Source organism: Sceloporus undulatus, chromosome 4 (assembly GCF_019175285.1).
Source record: "Sceloporus undulatus isolate JIND9_A2432 ecotype Alabama chromosome 4, SceUnd_v1.1, whole genome shotgun sequence".
In the NCBI taxonomy this organism is placed as follows: domain Eukaryota; kingdom Metazoa; phylum Chordata; class Lepidosauria; order Squamata; family Phrynosomatidae; genus Sceloporus; species Sceloporus undulatus.
In genome coordinates, this window is record NC_056525.1 from 97,360,325 (window position 1) to 97,382,915 (window position 22,591).

The 22,591-nt window shown below is 40.4% G+C and overlaps 1 protein-coding gene across 3 annotated transcripts in view; it reads right to left on the reverse strand.

The window, feature by feature from the left end:
* ADGRL4 (adhesion G protein-coupled receptor L4) overlaps positions 1 to 22,591 on the reverse strand; it is a 141,332-nt gene that overhangs the window by 60,620 nt on the left and 58,121 nt on the right. For all 3 annotated transcript variants that reach the window (XM_042464977.1, XM_042464978.1, XM_042464976.1), the window contains one exon: positions 11,915 to 12,067. In XM_042464977.1, coding sequence (XP_042320911.1) covers positions 11,915 to 12,067 — 153 coding nt within the window. The remainder of the gene's footprint in view (positions 1 to 11,914; positions 12,068 to 22,591) is intronic.

Genomic DNA, 22,591 nt, shown 5'->3' on the forward strand with positions numbered 1-22,591 from the left:
TTATTATTATTATTATTATTATTATGGCCCAGAAAGTCTAAATATTAATTCAGTAAGATCTAAACAAAAGCCAGTCTGGTATAATGGTTTGAGTGTAGGACCTGGACTCTGGAGATTGGAGTTCAATTCCCCAACTGGCCATGGAAACCCAATGAATGGTTTTAGGTGAGTCACATGTGATAGGATCACCTTAGATCATCAGAGATTGGAAATGACTTGAAGGCACACAACAATTCAAAAAGGATGTTGACAAGCCGCAGCATTCCAGAGGAAGGCAACCAAAATGGTGAAAGGGCTAGAAGCCTTGTCCTAGGAGGAGTGACTTAGGGAGCTGGATATGTTTAGCCTGGAGAAGGGAAAGTTAAGAGATGATATGATAGCCCTGTTTAAATATTGAAGGGATGTCATTGGCGCGTTACAGACCACTGAAAAGCAGCAGCCTGCACCCGCTCCTTTCCCCGCCGGATTGGGGCCTCAGCGGGCAGAGCAGCAGCCGATCCGCCGCTTTCCAGGTCACGGGGAAGCGGCAAAAGGCCACTTCCCAGAGGCCTGGAAAGGGGTGTCCTTGGGGCTTCAAGCCCCAAGGACACCCCGTGGCTGTGGGGAGGAGGAGAAAGGGGCCGCTTGGCCCCTTTCTCCTCTGCGTTGCTGGGCGCAGCCATCTAAAGGCTGCGCCAGTGACGCAAGACCAGGAAGGAGCTCCGTTTTGGAGCTCCTTCCTGCACCCACGAAAGGACGCACTAAGTGCCCTTGCGCGGCGCGACGGCGTCATGTCCGCACCGCCTCGTTTGGAGGCGGCCCCCATGTAGATGGGGCGTCGCCATCTTGTACGTCCTCAGGACGTATTAGGCTTGGGGGCGTCAAGAAGTGAGGCCCCTTTTTAAACCTAGGACGTCCTGAGGACGTCCCTTATGGCGTTCTGTAACCCGCCATAGTGAAGATGGAGCAAGTTCATTTTCTGCAGCCCCAGAGAATAGGATCCAGAGCAATGGATTTCAACTACAGGAAAAGAGATTCCACCTAAGCATTAGAGAGAACATCCTGACAGTAAGAGCTGTTCAACAATGGAATGCGCTGCTTTGGAGAGTGGTGGGGTCTCTTTCATTGGCGGCTTTTAAACATGCTTGATGGCCAACTGCTGAAGGTACTTTGATTATATATTCCTGCCTGACAGGGAGTTAGACCTCATGGTCATTTACGTCCCCTTTAACTCTATGATTCTATGATTCTAACAACAACAAGATTCAAGCAGAGAGCTGCTTTACAGAAAGCAGACTAAAAAGTAGTCTACATTTCAAGTCACTGGCATCCAAACGAGAACAGACAATTTGGGTAAATTCAGTTTAGAGCGAAGGTCAAAGACATTCCATGGTCTAGCGCGAAGGGGATCTAGGTACCAAGAAAAATGGTAGCAAAGGCTAGAGCCAGTGTGCACATGTTTCCAACAATGTCGCTTATCTAGAACTGTGATTTATAAACATGAGCTTCTGAAAGCCTCACTCACACTTCAGATGTAGGCATTTTGTCAGAGGTTCTTTGCATAAGGAGAACTGTTCTCCTGATGAGAGTTTCTTGTGGAGTTTTTTCTATCAGGTGGGCACTCCTTCAAGTTGCCACCATCCTCACTTGTCCTTTCAACCACCAGCACTCTATGATGCTGAGTGGTGCTCCTCCTTTGTCCTTTGATCCAGGACCAGGAGCTAAGATCCCCACCTTTCTAGGAAAGAGTACTACCACTTTCTCCCTTGGAGTTTTTCTGCCCTGGGATCAATGAGAGTGGCTGTGCTTCAGTGTTATTTGGCTGAGGAAACTCCAGTGTGCACTACTCAGAAGAGGCTTCTCACTGGCCTTCTCATAGACTGAGAGAGTGTGATTTGTCATGGTCACCCAGGGTTTACATGCCTAAGAGGGGATTTGAACCAAGTTTTCCCAGTCCTCGTCCAACACTCAGTCTACACTACACTGCCCCCATAAAGATTTACTCAAAAGATGCTTGCCATTGCCACTCCCAAAGACTGAGAGAATGTGATTTTCCCAAGGTCACTCAGTGAGTTTCCATGACTAAGTGGGAATTCAAACCCTGATTTTTCAGAGTCTGCATCCAACACTCAAACTGCTATATCACACTGGATTTCTATTCCAAGATACTAAACACAAAATAAATTGCAAAATTACAATATTTCTTATGCTGCATGAAACACTTTTTTTGTTTGTTTAAAAATATTTTTTCACACAGGCAGCATCAACCTTTGCACTCCTGCCATAATAAAATGAATATCCCTTATGTAACATCTCCATAATAGGAAACTGAATACAGGATTAGTGTTTAGGATATTCAGTATAACAAGCATTCATTTATCAAAGAATTCGAGTGTCAAGCACAAGAAAACAATGACAAAACATCTGTTTTTATAACGGTTGTGTAGAACAGTCAAAAACTATTCTCATTAATAGAAGTGGGTTTTCCCTCTTCTTGGCATCTTCATAAAGGAACTTGTGTCCTAAATACACTGAGAAAATCAATGTTTTCTGCTAAGTAACAAAAACAACAACAACAACAACAACAAACTTGCAGCACTGTGCAGGGCTTTTTGAGGTGAATGACAAAATAATACATCACATATCAGTCAGGCTTAAAATGGCACTTATAAATAGAGTATTAAAAATTAATGCATAAATTAATACTAACAGCACTTTCCCTGAAACATGATAAACACTGTGCAGAGATAGTCATACATAATTCAGTGTAGTTCAAAATTATCAGTGCAAAAGAAAGAGGTTAATTACTAACATAAATCATTGATAAGTATTTTTTTTCAACACATCATTTATGATTTTAACAAACGTAGGGTGCAATTCAAGGACTGCTTACTCAGGATTGTCCTATTAAGGTTACCGAGAAAACACCTCATTGGATGAGAATTAGTTTGTTCCCAACCACACCAAGAAAACTATTGCTTCATTCTTCTGTACGTATTTGAGACAGGATAGGCCATAGACATTTTGCTTCCCAACTGTATTATCACAGATGTGGGGGCACAATTTATTTTTATTTTATTTCATTTAATTTCATTTAATTTTCATTTAATTTAATTCATTTTTGGCAGCTTCCAGAAATAGTAAATGAAAACCATTTATGATAAAATTTAAAAACAATTTAAATCACCTCATAAAACAAATATGAATCATTTCAAAACTAATAAATAAACCACATAACCCCCAATAAAAAGTCCCCCTAATTATACATTAAAAAACATGCTTAAACAGAAATGTCTTTTACTGCCAGTGAAAGGAAAGCAGGAAGGGGATCAGCCTAGCCTCCCATGGAAGGGAGTTCCAGAGGATGGGAGCAACCACTGGGCCCTTCCTTGTATCTTCAGAAAGTGAGCCTGTGATGGTGGCAAGACTGAGAGAAAGCCCTTCCCTGTGGATTGTAAGACTGGCAGGTTTGTATAGGGAGGCATGCTCTTTCAGATAGTCTGGACTCAAGTCTTAAAGGGATTTATAAGTTATGACTGGCACTTCGAATTGTGCCTGGAAATGAACCAGCAGTTTTGTTGTGAGTCATTGCACTGAATCCTAAAGTCACACTATTGCCTTTTCTATGACACTACAAGTAAAGCACTTCATGTTGCATGTGGTTTCATTGGAAGCCCTAAGATATGAGGCATGGATCAAGGTTCCCTACATTTGGTTCAGTGTGGTTAAAATGCAATAGGATTAGCATAGGCTTCCCATCTCCATCAACAAAGGGTTGATCACTACCAATTTTGACTTCTTTGGTGTGTGTTTGACTAGGAGGTGCTAAGAGAAACTGATGGGTATGAGAAACATGCTAACACTTTCATCATTTCTCTCAATAGATCATGGACATACAACTTTCTCAGGGCTGAATCTGGTAGTGGCTCAGTTTATGTGTGTGCAGAGAAGGTGTACACTAATAGCAGTGAGGAAACAGTGATCTTGGACCCCTAGACTTGGGATAAAATCATCTCTCCCATTACTGTGTCCTTGTTGATGATCAGCTGACTACAGGGAAAAGTGATGGGGTCCTGATGGCTTTGGAGGCCATACAAAATGTAGGAAATTATTGCATGCCTCTTTTCACCTGATATGAGCATGGGCTGAGCATGGGCTTAAACAGATCTTATCACGCACACCTGTACCCAACTTGGCCTCATGATGTATCCAATCCAGACTTCTGGTGTTCTTTTCAAAGAATAGGAAAGCATCGTTCTTTGAAAAGTACGCCAGGAGTCTGGGTCAGGTATATAATGCGGCTGAATTGAGCACAGAAGCATCCAATAAGATCCGTTTTCACCTATTTAAGCCCATGCCCAGTCTGTGCCCAGATCAGGCGAAAACAGGCATGTGATAATCTCCATAGTCACCCCTCAACAGACAATCTGTACCATTTGAACTGACATTGATAATTTCACTATCACAGCATGTGATGAAAATACATAATGAGTTCCCCTCTCCTAACTTTAAACTAGATGCAAAAGTCCTTCTCAGCACATTTTCCTGTCTCCAGTAGTGAAGATTTGTGAACAGAAAGCTCTTCATGCTTGAGGATCATCCTTTAAGAGCAAGAGATTTTTTCCCCTCAAAAATTCAGCTTGAAGCCAAAATGGGTATTTGAGATATGATAAAGGCATTGGTTAATGAAGACCACCCAGGAAAGAAATTGATTGCCTGTAGTTTTCCAACTCAAGTTTCATAATTGGTTATATGGAAGTCAATCTAACCTATGCTAAAGTAATAAAATATTGCTTCCCAGAAGAAGTTGAAAGCCTTTACATTGCTTGCTCTTGACGAATCTGTGATAATTATTAAGAGGTAGAATTCAAAGATATAGGTGTGTTTGTCTGTAGAATCAGTATATAGAGAGCTCATGTAGCATCTTTGAGACTAATAGAAGGAAAACAAATTGGTAGAATGAGCTTTTGTAAACTTCAGTCTACTTCCTCAGATGTGTTTCCTGGAGTGGAAGCCAGGTACAGACAAATATATGCTATTGTTATGTGAGGATGTCAATTCAAATTACAAATCCTTTGTGTGTGGAAATGAAGTTGCAGGTCCAATTTTAACAACGGTCGTTAGTGCACAAAGACATAGGAAACACAGGTCTTTGTGCATGGAGATGAACTGGCAGATCCAATTTTGCAATGGACTAACCTGAGGTGAGGGGAATAGATAAATGTAAGGCACACCCATAAGGATGGGGTCAGAAAGTGTTGAAGTGCATGTAGTGTGTCAGGAAACCATTGTTTTTGTTCAATCCATTGTTGAGGGACTGTAGTTTGTGGATGAATTCCAGTTCTGCTGTTTCTTTTTCCAATCTACCTTTTAGTTCTTTTGTCCAGTGACTGCTGTTCTGAGGTCTGAGATGGAATGCCCAAGGAGATTGAAATGTTCTGCCACCCGTTTTTGTGTATTCCCAATCCTAATATCTGATTTATGTCCATTTATCTTCTGGTGTAGGGACTGGCCTGTTTGCCCGATGTAGAGTGCTGAAGGGCATTCCCGACACAGTATAACATAGATCACATTGGAGGTTGAACACATGAAGCCCCTCCTCTTAATATTGTGGGTGATACTATTAGGTCTTGTGATGACATTTCCTGGATAAATGTGTGGGCAGAGCTGGCATCTTGATTTGTGGCAAGGCTTAGTACCTGTGTTGCCATCTGTGTCGTGTGTCATCCTGCAGATGAGTACCTGTTTGAGGTTTGGAGGCTGCCTGTAAGCGAGTAAAGATCTGCCAATAATTCTGGACAATGCCACTCTTTCAAGAGTCCTTGTTGGCAGACCTTTATTCGCCTACAGCCTGAAAGGAGTATCAAAAGTGCCACCGCCGTGGCAAGGGTGCCTTTTTGCTGGCTCTAAAAGGAGCGGCATTTAGCCGTTTCTTTTACAGTTGGCAAGCACCAGATTGGTGCCATGGCATACAGCTGCTGCAGTTCCGATTCAGAGCTGAAAGGGGCAGTGTCAAGCCGCCGTTTCAGGGCTGTCTGTTTTGCCCCTGAGTCTTTAGTGCAGCTCATGGTTTCACTGTGGTCCAAAACATACTGCAGAAATAATCCATCTTGAAACCGCTTTAACTTCCCTGGCTCAGTGCTAGGGAATCCTGGGATTTGTAGTTTATTGTGGCAGCAGAGCTCTCTGACAGAGAAAGCTAAATGTCTCATAAAACTACAGTTCCCAGAATTCTCTAGCATTAAGCCAAGGCAATTAAAGTGGTCTCAAACTGGATTATTTCTGCAGTGTGTTTTGGTCCTGTCTCCTTTTCCACCTTAATCTTTCTCTCCTTCCATCTTTGTTGATGATTCCTTTCCTTTCTACTAGCTGCATGATATCCCACAAAGATGCCACAAATGACATGTACTCCTGTGACCTTTCCTTCTCAACCCCACTACTCAGATGAACCAGATTTTACTCATTAACTCTATTTAGGTTACTGAAAAGTAGTGAATTACATCCCTGTAAAAACATAACACTGTTCCATGTCATTACTTCAAAATGTAATTAGTTGCCAAACCAAATTGTTATAGGTAACATTTTACTTCCAAGCTATGTCTGATCACTAGTTGAATAATAATTTGGTTACTACAGATTGACTCACCCTTATTCAGAATTCTAAATCCCAAATGCTCCCAAGTCCAAAACTTTTTTCATGAGTGGCTGAGATAATGTCAGCTTTGCTTTTGATGATTCAGTGCACACACACTTTGTTTCATGCACAAAGTTATGAAAAATATTGTGCATAAAATTATCTTCAGGCTATAACATTAATGAATTCCTTGTTTAGACTTGGGTCCCATCTCCAAGATATCTCATTATGTATATGCAAATATTTCAAAATCCAAAAAATAAAATAAAATAAAAAATCCAAAATCCAAAACACTTCTGGTCCCAAGCATTTTGGATAAGGGAGACTTGACCTGTATAGAAATTTATCCTGGGAGCTGCAAATATTCAGCAGACAACCTTGCCTTAACTAATAGAATTTCTATGTTTCACTTAGTGGTTTCCTCTGCTCCTTTCTCCCATGACTAATTAAGATCCTCAAATTACATCTGGGTTTTAGTATCTTGTGATGGGAAATTCACATTGATTCCAGGCAATGAACCTATAAGGGCTTAGCAAACTTATTTTATTTACTGCATTAGGAAAGATAATTTCAATTAATGTATGGGTCATAGATGCCGTTCTGTCAGTTACTTCTTGAAATGCACTTTAATTACTTCATTTGCTTGTTGATCCATATTACAGGGTAGAAAAAGTCAAACAATGTTTATTAGTTCTTTATGAAGTACAAGAAGGTTCTTGTGTAAAGAATCAGTTGTTACTAGTCTCACAGTATGAAAAGAAGGAATGAGAAGACAGTCAATATAAATAACACATGATTATTATGTAGACAAAGAAAAACAAAGCTCAAAAGCATAAAAGCAATTTTCATCTCCATTTCACAATGTAAACAGTAGAACAAAGAGATGGGGCCAAAATTCATGAGAATTTAGTATATGTATTGATGTCACCATCACAGAAAGGCTAGAGTGAATACACAGTAGTGAAAATATTATTCTGAGACAAGATATTGGATGCATTACTATATTATGCTGATATAATTAAGTTTATTTATTATTTCATTTTCATAGACATAATTCTATTTCTATCTGTTTTACCAAGGAGAAATATGGGTTAGATCCATGCTTAAAGTAGACTCAGTGAAAATCATTTGAGCTTAATTTAATCATGATTAAATTAAATCTTATATCTTTCAATGGGTTTACTTTAAGTATGACTAAAGTATTGTTAGAAATCAGTGCAGTGCAGCAGCACGCATGATCTGATTAAGGAGCAAAGATACCAATGGCTCAGAGAACAAACTAATATGAATTCCATTCTTAGGATAGAAAATTTATTGAGGGAGCTATTCTAATGTAACTACATCTCTTGTATGGTCTGGGAGAAGAGAGAAAATGAGAAGGAGCAGAGGTTTCTCTGAGAGTATTAGTTTATATCACAGAGGGGTCAGGATCGATAGACAGAGAAATAAGTCACTGCAGGTTACTCAAACTATCTAATCCTAACACTACTGCCCACTCTGAAGCTTTAACTCTTTCAGTGCAGAGCCTTGTTGCATTTCCAACAAGTATATGGATAGCTTGGTCTCAATTTGTATAGCATGATTTATTTTATAATAATATTTATATAAAGGAGGCAGAATACTTTCATTCTAAATTATGGCTTGGGCATGTAGCAAACATATCAGTGAAACTACTTGTCCAGGTCACAAGGTGAGGCAGCTAGCTCAGGCAGCTGATTTGGGATGTCAGAAAAGGACAAAATGGTTAGTTACTTAAAAGCTGCACCATTTAAATCTGTGTATTTAAGTTATACAGTTACCTAGGGATAAGCATCAGTGAACTCAATTGGACCTCTGAGTAAACATGCAAAAGATTGTACCATTAATTTTTATTACTCTGTGGTGTACTGTCAGGGTTGGGGAGAGCTGCTTGTGAAATTTTCTGCTTCGGTTGCCAAAGTAACTTGGCCTGCCCTGAATTGCAACCTGAGTTGAATGGAAAAGGAGAATTACTACCATTTGCTACTCCTCTGACAGCAAAATGCCTTTGGCTAGACTTGATGGTTTTCTCTCTCCACACATTCACAGAGACAGGAATGATACAGGAGAACCATCAATTTAACCACTGACCGATTATCTGGATCTCAGCCAGCTTTCTAGACTTTGCAGAGGGAGGGAATCCACTAAATATATATCATAGCAAGTTAAAACAAATACTTTAACATTTCTTCTCCTGAGGTATCTAATGTAATGCTGAAGGAACACACAGTGGGCAATACCCAGGACCAGCATTTTATTTTATTTTATTTGTTCCTCCTCCAAGTTTTTGTACCATTTGCCTGAGGTAGAGTTCTGGAGAATTAAAATGCTGGTACCATTCATACACTATTTACATAATCTTGTAGTAGTCTTAGCAAAGTTGTTGTTCTTGTTGCTGTTGTTGTGTGCCTTCACATCATTTCCAACTCATGGTAAGTCTTTTTTCTTGGCAATATTTGTTGTTGTTGTTGTTGTTGTTGGGGGGGGTACCTTTGCCTTCTTCTAAGGCTGAGTGTGACTTGCTCAAGGTCACCCAGTGGGATTGAGAAGGGATTCGAACCCTGGTTTCCAGAGTCATAATCCAATGCTCAAACCAGTACACCATGCTAGCTCTCAGTAAAGGTGTTACGATGTTTAATTTTCATTGCTCTCCCCCTCTTGTGATTCACAAGACTACTTCATTAAAAAAAACAACAACACAATAATCTGGTGAACTAGACATTTACTTGATGAACCAGGTTTTTAAAAAATTACCACCAGGATATTTTGATATAAAGTTTATGGTTTATAATTATTCATCTATTCAACAGTGTGGGTCATCCAGAATGCTATTTACATGAGATTAAAATGACACAAGACAATATGAACATTTATCAAATGAATCTGGAATGGAGGGTTGGTAAATAAATTCAAGCAATTAGTTCCTCTGTACATATTTCATTCATCAGTTCCTCCTTCTCAATAAACAGAATTGTCTATTCCATTCAGAATAAGTCTCATTGAGCACAGTGAGCACTACTTTCAAGAAGACATATATACTAGTGTCGTCTCAGTGACTATTTTGTCTAATTACAATTGCTTTTGGCTATTTCTCAAAAGTTACTGTCTTTTGCTGAGCTCACATATATGATCACTTTGTGTCTGTGACCTGACCTAACAAGACAGGAATCCAAGTGTCCCAAGGTCTGGAAATCAATGGTATATTTCATTGTAGGACAATGTAGTAATAAACCTCTCTCAAGCTGAAATGAATATGAAGCTTCATACAAAGAAGTTGAGTCAAATATCTCCCTAGACTGAATTACAGGCATTTTTCTCATGTTGGGAATAAAATGTGGAAAATAAATTATCAGGGATGTAAAGCATAAGGGATGCATCTTGAACAAGATGCAATCAACTCAGGAATAATATACCTGCCAAAAGAATGAACAGATTTATTGATTGTTGCCTTAGTCTCTGAGGAGCAACCCTGCAACATAAGATAAACACCAGAAGACACCCCCTACTTGTCCAAGCCAAAATATCAAACACAAAACAGTTCTTTCAAAGATGGGAAATCCTTAAGGTGTACAAAAATGGTAAATTAATACATTTTTCCTACCCATTTATTTGTCCAAAATAAATTATACAAATATTACATTACAAATTAAATTATGTAAATCCCAAAGAGATGCATACAGGATCATACGACGGAAGCATATTTTACTTTCCAAAAAAACCTCCAACAACAACTTGTTAACCCCAGTCTATCCTTCATGGGCTCTTGGCTGCACACATAAAACTCATAGCAAACACAATCTTTTCTGTTCACTGAAATGTAAGGTAAAACTCCATGCCCATAAGAAATATATACATGGGAGTTGTACCCAGTGTGGCACTAGATTGGGAAAACTTTGACTATAAGGCAGCCATCAGTTCTTGTGCTTCTGGATATTGCAGTTAGCAACAAAGTCATTATGGAATTCTATTAAGTCTGACATTATTTAAAAAAATAAAATAACTCAAGCTGCATCTGCACTGCACAAATAATCCAGTTTGACACGATTTTAACTGCAATGGCTCAATGCTATAAAATCCTGGGATTTGTAGTTCAGTGGAGCACCAGAACGCTCTGACAGAGATGGCTAAATATCTCACAAAACTACAAATCCAAGAATTCCTTAGCGTTGAGCAGGGCAGTTAAAGTGGTGTCAAACTGGATTATTTCTGCATTGCAGACAAGGCTTCAGTCATTAAGGTTCTCTAAAAACACCACCCTCAAGCTACCTGAAATGGGGATTGCCATGTCCAAAGGCCCATTTCTTAGTGATAATCCTGTTATCCTATAGTCATGTGTGAGCACCAGCTTCTGTGAAACACAAGAAACATCATCCCTCTGCTATAATCAGAAACCTAAACCTCAGTTCCTATTCCTTTTGCTCCAGCCCTAGCTTCAGCAGCAGAGAGAAAGGAGAGCTAAAAAATTCACAAAGCTTGGAATGCATCAGTTAAAAGATAAAGAGTTGCCTGAAAGTAGTCCCCCCCCCAATGATGAAGTATATAAAATGGAGAAGACAAGGAAGTAAAATAAACTGTGAATTTATTGCAAATGTAAGTGTTCTTTTTAGATTGAGTAATGTTTTGCTTGAGAGCCAACATGATGTTTTGACTGTTGGACTATGACTCTGAAGAACAGGGTTCAAATTCCTGTTCGGCCACAGAAACTCACTGGGTGACTTGGACAGGTCAAACTTTCTCAGTCTCAGAAGAAAGGAAAGGGAGCCCCCTCTCTGAACAAATCTTGCCAAGAAAACCTTTAATATGTTCACCATAAATCAGAAATGACTTTAAGGTGCAACAACAAGGTTTTGCTCAAGAATGGATGAAGTTGTTCTATACTGATTAAGACCATTGCTCTCTGGACCAGTACTGTCAACTGACTGGCAGGATCTCTTCAGGTTATGAGACAGGATCTTTCCTAGTCCTTCTTGGAGATCCTTGGCATTTTCTGGTGTAGCCAAAAATCAAGTTCTAAATAGTTCTGATTCTACCTAACTCCAGAAAACAGGAGAATTTGGGTGTGTTCATGGTAGACTGAATTGTGTCTATGTAAGAATGTCAGATTTAATTTTTAATTTATTTAATGTATTATTCAGAAATTGAATGGACTTGGACTAGAATATTGGGACAGGACATCATGACTGATAAAAAGCTTTTAATGAGACTCAAGTGTTACATATCTTATTAACACACCAAAGAAATAAATAGCAAGGAAAATATATTTGAGAACTATTATCATCTTACCTTCACAAAAAGTCCCATCATTGGTTACAAAGGTGGCATTACCATTACTGGAGTGGAATCCAGGTGCACACATGCAGTAGTAACTTCCCACAGTATTTGTACAGTTTGCATTTTCCCCACAAAGCTGGGTGGCATTTGCACATTCATCATCATCTGTTGAAATAAAGATACAACATGAATCACTGGTAGTCTCTAAAAGCTATTCTCCTCCTCCATCCACCCTTATAAAAATCATTCTCTCTCTCTCTCTCTTTCTTTCTTGAAACTGAAGGATTTCTATGGTGGCAAAGGCTCTTTCACCAATCTGATTTTACTAACATAAAATTGCATAAGGAAATTCAAGTATTGAAAGGATGTATTATTAGGCTTGTATCTTTTCAAATACATAGCCCCCTTGGTATTCACTGGGATTTGTTTCCAGGATTTCCCCATGGACACCAACAGCTATTAATGTTCAAGTCACATTATACAGTATGTCCTTGGTATCTGCTGGGATATGGTTCCAGGACCCCTCATGGATACCAAAATTCATGGATGCTCAAGTCTCACTGAATACAATAACTTAGGAGTGAAACAGACTGCTCCTTTGCAACCCCATCCAGGCGGCTTCAGAGAGCAGCATGTGACACCCCACACTCTGAAGCCATTCAGAAGCTGGCTTCATGCCACCCAGTTGTCCACACATGGGCTGGCTTCTGGGCACTCTGGTGGCACGGCATTTAGATGCTGCAGGCCACAGGAGTGCGTTAAAGCTGCAGTGGGGTGGGAAAAGCTGGGTTTTTGCCAGCACAAAAAGGAACAGCAACTTGCTCCTTCCTTTTGAGCTGCAGAAAGGCGGATTGGGGCTGCAGCATGGCCCCAATCCAGCTTTCTTAGGAGGCGACTTCAAGCTGCCCCTTCGGGGCCATTTGTTTTACCCCATAGTGAAATGGTGTCTCTTATATAAAATGGCAAAAGCAAAATTTGCTTATGGAATTAATTTTTTAAACATTTTCAAGCTGTGGATGGTTGAATCTATGGATAAACAATTCTGTCAGTTCAGAGGGCTGAGTGTATACAATGGTGAACTAAAATAATGTCCTTTATACAAAATGGCAAAATCAATTAAAAAAAATATTTTCAAGCTGTGGATGCAGCATCCGTGGATACGGAGGGCTGGTTGTAATGGAATGGATATATATTTACTCAGACTATTTGAATCCTTCAGTAAACATCCAGTTGATTTTGTCCACCTGAACAGGGAATTTTTGAGTAAACAGTGAAATCATCAACATTAGGAAGGAAGGGGAAAAGGGTGGGGGGATGCATGGGCAGATTATGGGTGCCCCAGGAACATTTCATTACCCATGGCCACCTTCTCTTGCTCCCTACTGATACACGTCATTTCTTTATGTTATTTTAAAATTTAAACTCTTTTTTCCCCAGGTGGCTGAGAATAGTTCAAAGGGAAGCACTGGCTGCTATCCATTTCCCCCTTTTTTCTTTTACAAGTTGTTCTTAGAAAGTAAAGATGACAAGCATCTGGAGGTCAGTGATTCTCTTTGAAGTGTTCCAGATTGATGCAGAAATGGAGGAAAGAAAAGCTCACTGTTTAGGGATGGCTGAGGTGATCAAGCATAATGGGAAGAAATGACAAAGAGACCAGTGCTGGGTCTAAGGTAACCAGATATTGGAAAGAGGAAGCGAAGCAGGGAGAAATGGGATAATTCAAATACCCTGTCTGTCATTCTAATGGTGGAAGGAGAAGACAACTGCAGAGAGAGAGAGAGAGAGAGTTTGGAGGGGTGTGTGCCTAAGAGAAATACATGAATGATAGAAGTGTGTAGATCTTATATGTGCTGGGACAATTGAGGGAGACTCTGAGTTGATGAATGAAAAAAGTAGAAATGTGATACACCAATCACAAACTCATAGAATCATAGAGTTGGAAGAGACCGCAAGGGCCATCCAGTCCAACCCCCTGCCATGGAGCAAATCCAAATCAAAGCATTCCCGACAGATGGCCATCTAGCCTCTGCTTAAAGATCTCCAAGGAAGGAGACTCCACTACACTCCAAGGGAGTGTGTTCCACTGTCGAACAGCCCTTACTGTCAGGAAGTTCCTCCTAATGTTGAAGTGGAATCTCTATTCCTGGAGCTTGCATCCATTGCTCCGGGTGTTTGTCTCATGAGTATGTTGTTCTATATGAAGAGCAGCAACTGCCCTTTTGTTTTGGGAAAGACTTATTGGGATTCTTGACAGATGAAGTAGAAACAAAGAGAATGTGGCTTATGTCGCTTTCAATAGGCATGGCTGCTTTCAGCTCAACCTAGACGGGTTTCTTTCTCTTTTTTCTCAGATGTAGCCAAGTATTTCCAACATGCATTAAAAAAAAAATCTTCCGATATAACAGCATAGTTTTGAAAACATGACTATATTACAAGCCTCAAGTGGTGCAAGAACACTTTCACCTGGAATTAGTTGCCTCATACAGTGGTCACTATTGAAATTATTTCTGTTTTGCCTAATTAACTTTATTGCAGCATTGCCAGTTTTCCATACAACTGGATGCTTGTAAAGATTTTAATGGAGGCCCATACAGAGTAGACACTCTCTTGTGTGCAAAGTCTTTTTAGACAAGTTCTGCCACTTCTCTTCATTTTCTATAATGAAACAGCAGCTCCATTTATTGTTACCTTACAAAGCTGACTTGTATTTAGTCACCTGGCCTGACTGGGTGAATTCTTGTGGAATTAAGTCACATTCAGAGACAGTCTTGCAGGAATGATAGACTTAAATGGTACTGTTTCTCATTTTATACTAGGAAGTCAATGAAGTTGCACTGATTTATTTCAAGGAACACCTCAGGATCTGCATGGATAGTGTGGGAAAGCATTTCAGTAATAAAGTTCCTGGAAAAGATTGCACAGCATTCCTGACAATAATGTATCACATTAACTTCTTATTAATTTGTTGTTGTTCTTGCTGTTGTTGTGTGCCTTCAAGTCATTTCCGACTTATGGCAACCCTAAGGTGAACCTATCATGGGGTTTTCTTGTCAAATCTGTGTGCAGTACATTACACCAAACTCTCAAATCATCATCATCATCATCAACAACAAGCTTTTGTTTACTCTTTTCAGTGTTCAGCATGCTTCATATATATTAAATCTATAATGGAATCAACATTATTGTGTCTACACTGCATATGGGTAGCTGAAAGTAGGCAGAACCATGCTGTCTAAGGGCCTCCTAGGACAGCAGAAAATGAAACCAGTCCTGGGCCAAAGCATTTAACCCAGAGGCTTTAATTTCTTTTATAGGGACAAAGCTGGTCAAATAGCCCCCTCCCCAGGAAAAATCTTTTGGGAGTTGAAAAAAATGTAATATTTGAAGGAAGGACATACTGTTTATTATACTTGCTGGTGACGCAGAGTACATACTGTTTCCATAAGCAAATAAAAATATGCCATTCTATCAAGCAGCAAAAGAACTTCAATAAGCAACAGGCCTGTCACATTTTTTTGGGGGGGGTGCAATTTTGGCACTCTCAGTGGGAGTGAAAGCATATCATGTTGTAGCCTCTTTTTCTTAGAACCATTATGTTGATATCTTGCCATTGCAGAGCATTGTGAAACTGTAGTTTACTTTGGCACTACTTGTTGAGAAAGCTTCAGGGGATAACCAAGTGGCAAACATCTGATTTTGATATCACTGGCCTCTCAAATTGCTTCATGGTCAATGGGATAAGACACCATGTTAATAGGTCATCTGAAAGTTGAGCTATTCATTCAGAAGTATCATGTGATTAAGGCCTTTCTGATATTTAATATGAGTATAGGATTCATTATGTCTCTCTCAAACTAGTATGTTAAAAAGTGTACTAGTGCTTCTTAATCTGGGCCTGCATCTCTCCCTCCATGGCTGAATGGCACCAGATGAACTGGAGAGAGGGCTCTGCTTCTTAGAAGGCACTTGGAAAGCAGACGTCCAAGTAACAGTAGAACCAATTTACAGTTATTGAATGGTGCATGAATTGCGGGAAGTGAAGGGTTTATGAATTGAAAGTTTTGTAACCTACATAAACAAGCATGTATTCCTCATATCATCATCAGAAAGGAATGAAGGCAATCAGGCATATATTCCACTTTTTTTCAAAAACAGGTTGGGGTGTTGTATTGTTTTAAAGTGGCTTAAACATTTCTGTTTTTTTAAACTGTATTTTATTCTTTTAATGAGCAACCTTGTTTAATATTGGCGAGGTACAGACTGCCCAGAAAGGGTGGTCTGCCGGCACCTTGTTTTGCCACGCAAGGAAGCCTCAGCGGACAAACCGCGCGGCTTCCTCGCACGGCAAAAAGAACCCGCAAAAAGCAGGTTCTTTCTGAGGCGTCATTGTGACGCCGCAGTGCACCAATGGTGCACTCACAACATCACAAGGGGGTACGGCATGTGGACGCTAAGCATCCGTTGCATCAAAATGGCTGCGCCCATGTGTACAGAGCACCTCCATTTTGACGCCTTCATCATGTGCTAGGGGTGAGGCACATATGGGCCGTGCGCCCTCGGCCAACCCCTAGCACACGATGAAGGCGTACCGTAGGCCCGTCTGTCCAGGGCCATTATTTGTTTTAGCTATATATCTAAGGGTGGTTAGAAATTATTACACATGGATGCCATATAGAGAGGCCAGATCCCAGGATCTGGCTTCGAGTCTCTAGGTTTTATGGGCCATCGCCAGGCAAAAGATGAGGGTGAAAATTCTTTATTTTTTCTGGGCTCAGCTACAGGGAAGAGGAAAGGTTTGGTACAAATTTCCATCTGAGTTAAGAGAGTAGCAGCTTGCTACAATTTGCAAGGCTTAATTGATTTGCTGCAGCAACTTGCAAAGTCTCTCCAAAGGATGTATGTATTTATTTTGGTCAGCTTCCTTCTATCCTCTCCGTTGTTGTGGTGCATCTGTTCTGCACCCACCTTTTCGCTAGAAGCAAGTAGGCTAGTGGCTTTGAACTGCATTATTTCTGCAGTGCAGATTGAGTCAGACATTATGGGGGATACATGGCACAGACTGGTTGCAATTGAGGCATGGGAAGGAGACTTCAAGAGTCCTTATGTTGGCCTTCTAGCACTCAAGGTGCTACTATAAAGGATGCCCCACCCTTCACTTGACAGCTCCCTCCATGGATGAGCAATTAGCTATCTAGTAATAATCTTTAACCTGACTTCTTTATGCCCTTAAATGCCATTTCTACTGGATTACTCCTGGCTGGACTTTGACCAAAGTTTCTATACTCAGTTTTCCTCCATTACCACAAGAAAGACTCTTGAGACACAAAGAATGCAATTCAGTTGGATTCTTTACAGAATAAACCTAGACACAGGGTCTCCTGTGGCCAAAACCTGTCGGGGGTGAATTTGACAGCTTGAGGCTGGTGGCCACTGAGGGGCTGTCACAGCATGAGAGTGGACAGCCATGGCTAAGCCAGGTGGGTAGGGAATACATTGATTCATTGCATCCTGCTGTTCTCCTTTGACAGCAGCTCTCTGCTGGCACAGCCTCAAGGGAGGAAAGTGGAGTTGCCTTTCTGTAGCGTAACCCCCGAAGGGAAGCAGTGGTTGAAGTGGCTCACTTAACCCCTCCAAAGCAAGGAAATGAAGGCTTCCTGTAAAACAAATCCCAGCGACATTCACCCTGCTGTGCTCAGCTTGTGTAGAGGTCTCAACACAGTGGGTAGTCTGACATATATTACCCCTTGTGCTGCCGGGCTGTGTCTTGAGTTATACAGAAGAGAAAACAAGTTCACAATAGCAATGCCCATAATAATCCCTACCTTACCTTTCTCTCAGATACAGCCCTGGAAAAAAAAAAGTTTCCCACTCATTTTTCAATCAGTGTTTGACTTAAAAAGAAAAGAGAAGAGAAGAAGTAAAAGAAAGAATGTAGGAACCATAGATATAATCACAAAGTCAATAAAAAGACAAAATGGGATGGCACATTTCTCAGGTTTTAAAAGTTGTAAAAATGTATTAAAATTATTAGGAAATGTATCTATAGTGACCCTATTAATTCCTTATTACATCAAAATAAAATTGTGAAAAAATGACATATTTGATAAATCATATGCATAGGAATTTTGTTTCCGTTTAGTGAGAAATTTCCCAAATTTATTCATACAGTATTTTGGAAAAGAATTTGAGGTTCTTAAAAAACAAACAGAATGTGGAAGAAACAGAAGTAGATAGAACTGTCCATAAACCACAGTTAAACTTATCCACACGGTAGGGTTCATATATATAAAACACAGTCAGTCCTCCGTATCCACAGATTTTTTTCTCCATGTATTCAACCATCAATGGCTTGAAAATATTTTTTAAAAGTATAAATTCCAGTAACCAAACCTTGATTTTTCCATTTTCTCTAAGGGAAAATATTTTATTAGGTTATTCTATTCTCATGAAGGTTCTTTGTGAGAGTATGGACCTGAAATCATTACTCAAATAAAGAGCCTCCATGCAAACAGGAACTACTTATCATTTTCTTTGAATGTGAGGAAAGGTGATTGGTAAGGTCACATGCTCCCAAGTTCCTGTACTTGAAAAAATCTGGTCAATAATACTTAAATAAAACTCACCTTCCTTAAATTTTGTTTAAAGTTCTCTAATCTGTTTGCTGGAGATCTTTTAATAGGAAATGCAAAAGGTATGGGGAGAGGACCCTTTAGTCTTAGTAATGTATCTTTCCAGCTATGAGGATGGACTCGTAACCATGCTAATTCATTCTCCCCCATCCCAATTATTCATCCTCCCCCACCCCAATTTCTAGCTTCTAACAGCAAGCATTATACATTGGATTCAGAAAATATTGGCATAGTTGTTACAGAGGAGTAAAATAATTTGTTTAGTGGCACAGTAGAATTCATCCTTTCTTAGTAACTATCATCAAAAGAAAGTCTATAATTTGTAATATTTTATTTCCAAGTAGAAATAGGGGGGAAGTATGTTAAAATACGTGTTGCCAGTGAGCAAAGCAATCATTCAGACAGATGTCAATATAGTTCAGGAACAAAGAAGATTAGGAGCTAGATTGGTTAGGTTAGATAATGAAAAAAACATTAGGATGATAGTATGAGATGGGAAAGAAATGGACCACTTTTTAAAATCTATATCTGTTTATTTTCTGTTTCCCATAAAGAAAAGGAAATATCTTTGTTCAAAACACTTTTCCTCCTTAAGGGAGTTGTTTTCGTTGATAGATGAAATGATTCTATATGCTCTCTTCTTGAAAGCCAGCTAGTAGCTATGATTGTTATGACAGATGAGTTCCCTTCCAGTGTCAAGGTACAGGAAGAGCCAGTACTGCATAAATTTAGTTCTGGTTTTCTGTATCTCCCTATCTTTCACTGCCCCACCCAATGAACAATCTGGAATCCACATATTATAATAACATGACTTCCAATCTGATTTTGGCAACAATATATTATCTATCTATCTATCTATCTATCTATCTATCTATCTACTTATCTATCTATCTATCTAAGGCTGCATTCCCACTTGCAAATAAATCGCTTTGCAATCCGAATGGATCGGTTTGGCAACAGAGCGTGGTTCACACTACAGTTGCCCCAATTGCATTTTCTTGCTGCAAAATAAAATAAAATAAACCACTTGTGGTTCACATTGATGAATGAATTGATTCAAAATGGACCCGCTCCAGCTGTCCAAAAGGGCAAATTTAAATTGATTCCAATCTGCATCTGGTTCACACTTGCGTGGAATCGATTTATCCAAAAAGATGCAGAAAAAATCAGCGTCAAAAAGACATGGGTTAAATGGGTCTAGCGTATGGCCCACCTCTCTGAATCGCTTCAGCAATTTGATTCAAGTTGGACTAGGGTCATTGCCTCAGATGCTGCTGCAAATAACCACACATAACAACAAGTTTGGGAGAAAGGCCACAACTTTATTAGCAAGCAATTGGTAAGGGTTGGCACCAAGCATGAGGTCAGGATCTGCGAAATCAAACAACCCCATGTTTGTCTGATTATCTAAAAACCTGGCCCCCACCAGGCGCTTGGGATGACCTAGGGGCTAAGGAACACAACTTGACCACAAAACATGCCATGCGTTTACATATTCACTAAGCTCTTAATCGCCGGGAGGCGCTCCTGTGTTATGGCCCCCGCAATGGCCATATGCCTGCCCTATTCGCCCCCGGGTACCTATTGACTCCCAACCAGAGCTCCATAGCCCTGGTACCAAACCGTGCAGATCCTGGCCTATGCTGTCGCCCCAAGTTGTGACAAAAAACCCACAAAACAGCGATGGGTGGGCGGGGGAAGCTGCTCCTGTCTTCCTCCCTTCCTAGCTTGGCTCCGCACCGTGCGAAGCCAAGCGCCGACTGGGGGATGGGGCCTGCAGCACGGCCTTATATAGGCCTAAGCCCTGCCCCCCACAATGTGTGCTGTGGAACTCCTCCTTCAAGGCAGCCCAACCAATGGGCTGCCCTGGAGGACCGGAAGCTCCGCACCACTGAACCCGAATCCCAGAGTGTCGCAGGGAGGAAGGACTGCCCCTTCTGCCCCACACACCAATAGGGAGCTGGGGCAAGCCCCAGTGCATACTGGGGCTTGTTGTTTTTGCCACCTCTAGCGGCAAAACGGTCTGCCCAGCTAGCAGGCGACTGTTTTTTTAAACTGCTTCAAACCCATTTGCGAACCAGTTTAAAACATAGTGGGAATGAGGCGTAAGGGTGGTTAGAAATAATTACTGGCTCTGAATCTCTAGGGCAGGATATAGACCGCCACTTTGCGGCAGTCTCCTGCCGGCGCCATTTGCTCCGCGAGGGAGCCGCAGCAGCCAAACCGCGCGACTCCCGCGCGGAGCAAAAAAGAAGCTCCATTTTGGAGCTTCTTTTTGCAGCGCCTTTATGACGTCACGAGGTGCCGCTGGCGCATTCGCGACGTCATAGGCATTGCGACACGTCTGGACGCTATGCATCCAGTACGTAAACATGGCGGCCCCCATGTGGAAGGGGCACCGCCATGTTGTACGTATTCTATACGTACTAGGGTTAGGGGGGTACAGAAGCACCGCCCCTTCCTAACCCTAGTACGTATAGAATACGTACTATATGGCGGTCTATATCCCGCCTAGGTTTTATGGGCCATTGCCATGCAGAAGATAAGGGTACAAATTCTTTATTTTTCCTGGGCTTGCTACAAATTTCCATCTGAGTTAAGAGAGCAGCAGCTTGCTACAATTTGATTTGCTGCCGAAGCTTGCAAAGACTCTCCAAAGGCTATATGTATTTACTTTGGTTAACTTCCCCCTATCTTCCCCAGTTGTTGTGGTGCCAGAGATGAACCTCCATTCTGTTCTGCATCAACCTTTTGTCTAGAAGCAAGTAGGCTAGTTTAAATATTGCTTATCCCATATCTCTAAGTAATTAAAATGAATAGTACTGTCATTTTACCTTGTTCTGACAACAGATCCTTTGGTTAAGAATTTCTGTCTTAAGTTAACATATTCTCTCTTTCTATGTGTCTGTGTTTGAATGAAAACCTGTGAGCAAATTGCTATTTAATACATAATGCTTAAAGATATCACGAGGGCTATTCCATGTGGCAGGGTTTCACTCAGAAGCCCCAGAGCCCATGATGATCCTGAAGTGGCAACTCCGATGCCACAGATTTAGTAAGGAACACAATAACTGCATGAAGACTAGGGATGGGAGTGGGGCCAAGGAACAGATTCTCCTAATAAGAATAGGTAAACACTTTGTTGGTATTTCAATGTACATTTATCAGGTTGTTAAAATGTTACTGTTTTGCTGTAATTGAGCAAACGTGGCAAGAATTTAAAAAAAATACACACATGTGCTGAGTAGGACATACACAGGGAGGAAGGTGGAGTTAGCAAGGTGGGTGTGGAGAAGCCAGAGCAGGACCATGGACTGCCAAAGCAGCATAATAGTGTGATTGCAGGGAAGTGAGATAGTGATTTTTTTTCAAACCACTATGTTCCCATTTGTTTCAGCAATGCAGTGACAGTGAGATAACAGGGCTGGTGGGATAAAGTCTTGAGTCTGAGCTCACTTTTCACTGGACTGTTTGAGAGATTTTCATGTCATTTTCACCATGCCCATTCTTATTTGGTTTAGTCTGTATTCTGAAAACTATGACTTCCCATGAATCTGGTGATATTGGCTTTATATTGTTTTTGCTAAATAAAGGCAAACCTCATGAAGAAATCAGTTCATTCTGTGTGTATATGATTATGATGCTGAAGGAAAGTTCACATCACTGAATACTGTAAAAGAAAGATAACCTTTCCTTCTCACAACCTCAGATTCTTTTAAATCATTTTTACCAACTAAACTCCATTACATTTTGGTAAGACTAATTTAAAAGCCTCATTTTCACCATGCCCATTCTTATTTGGTTTAGTCTGTATTCTGAAAACTATGACTTCCCATGAATCTGGTGATATTGGCTTTATATTGTTTTTGCTAAATAAAGGCAAACCTCATGAAGAAATCAGTTCATTCTGTGTGTATATGATTATGATGCTGAAGGAAAGTTCACATCACTGAATACTGTAAAAGAAAGATAACCTTTCCTTCTCACAACCTCAGATTCTTTTAAATCATTTTTACCAACTAAACTCCATTACATTTTGGTAAGACTAATTTAAAAGCCT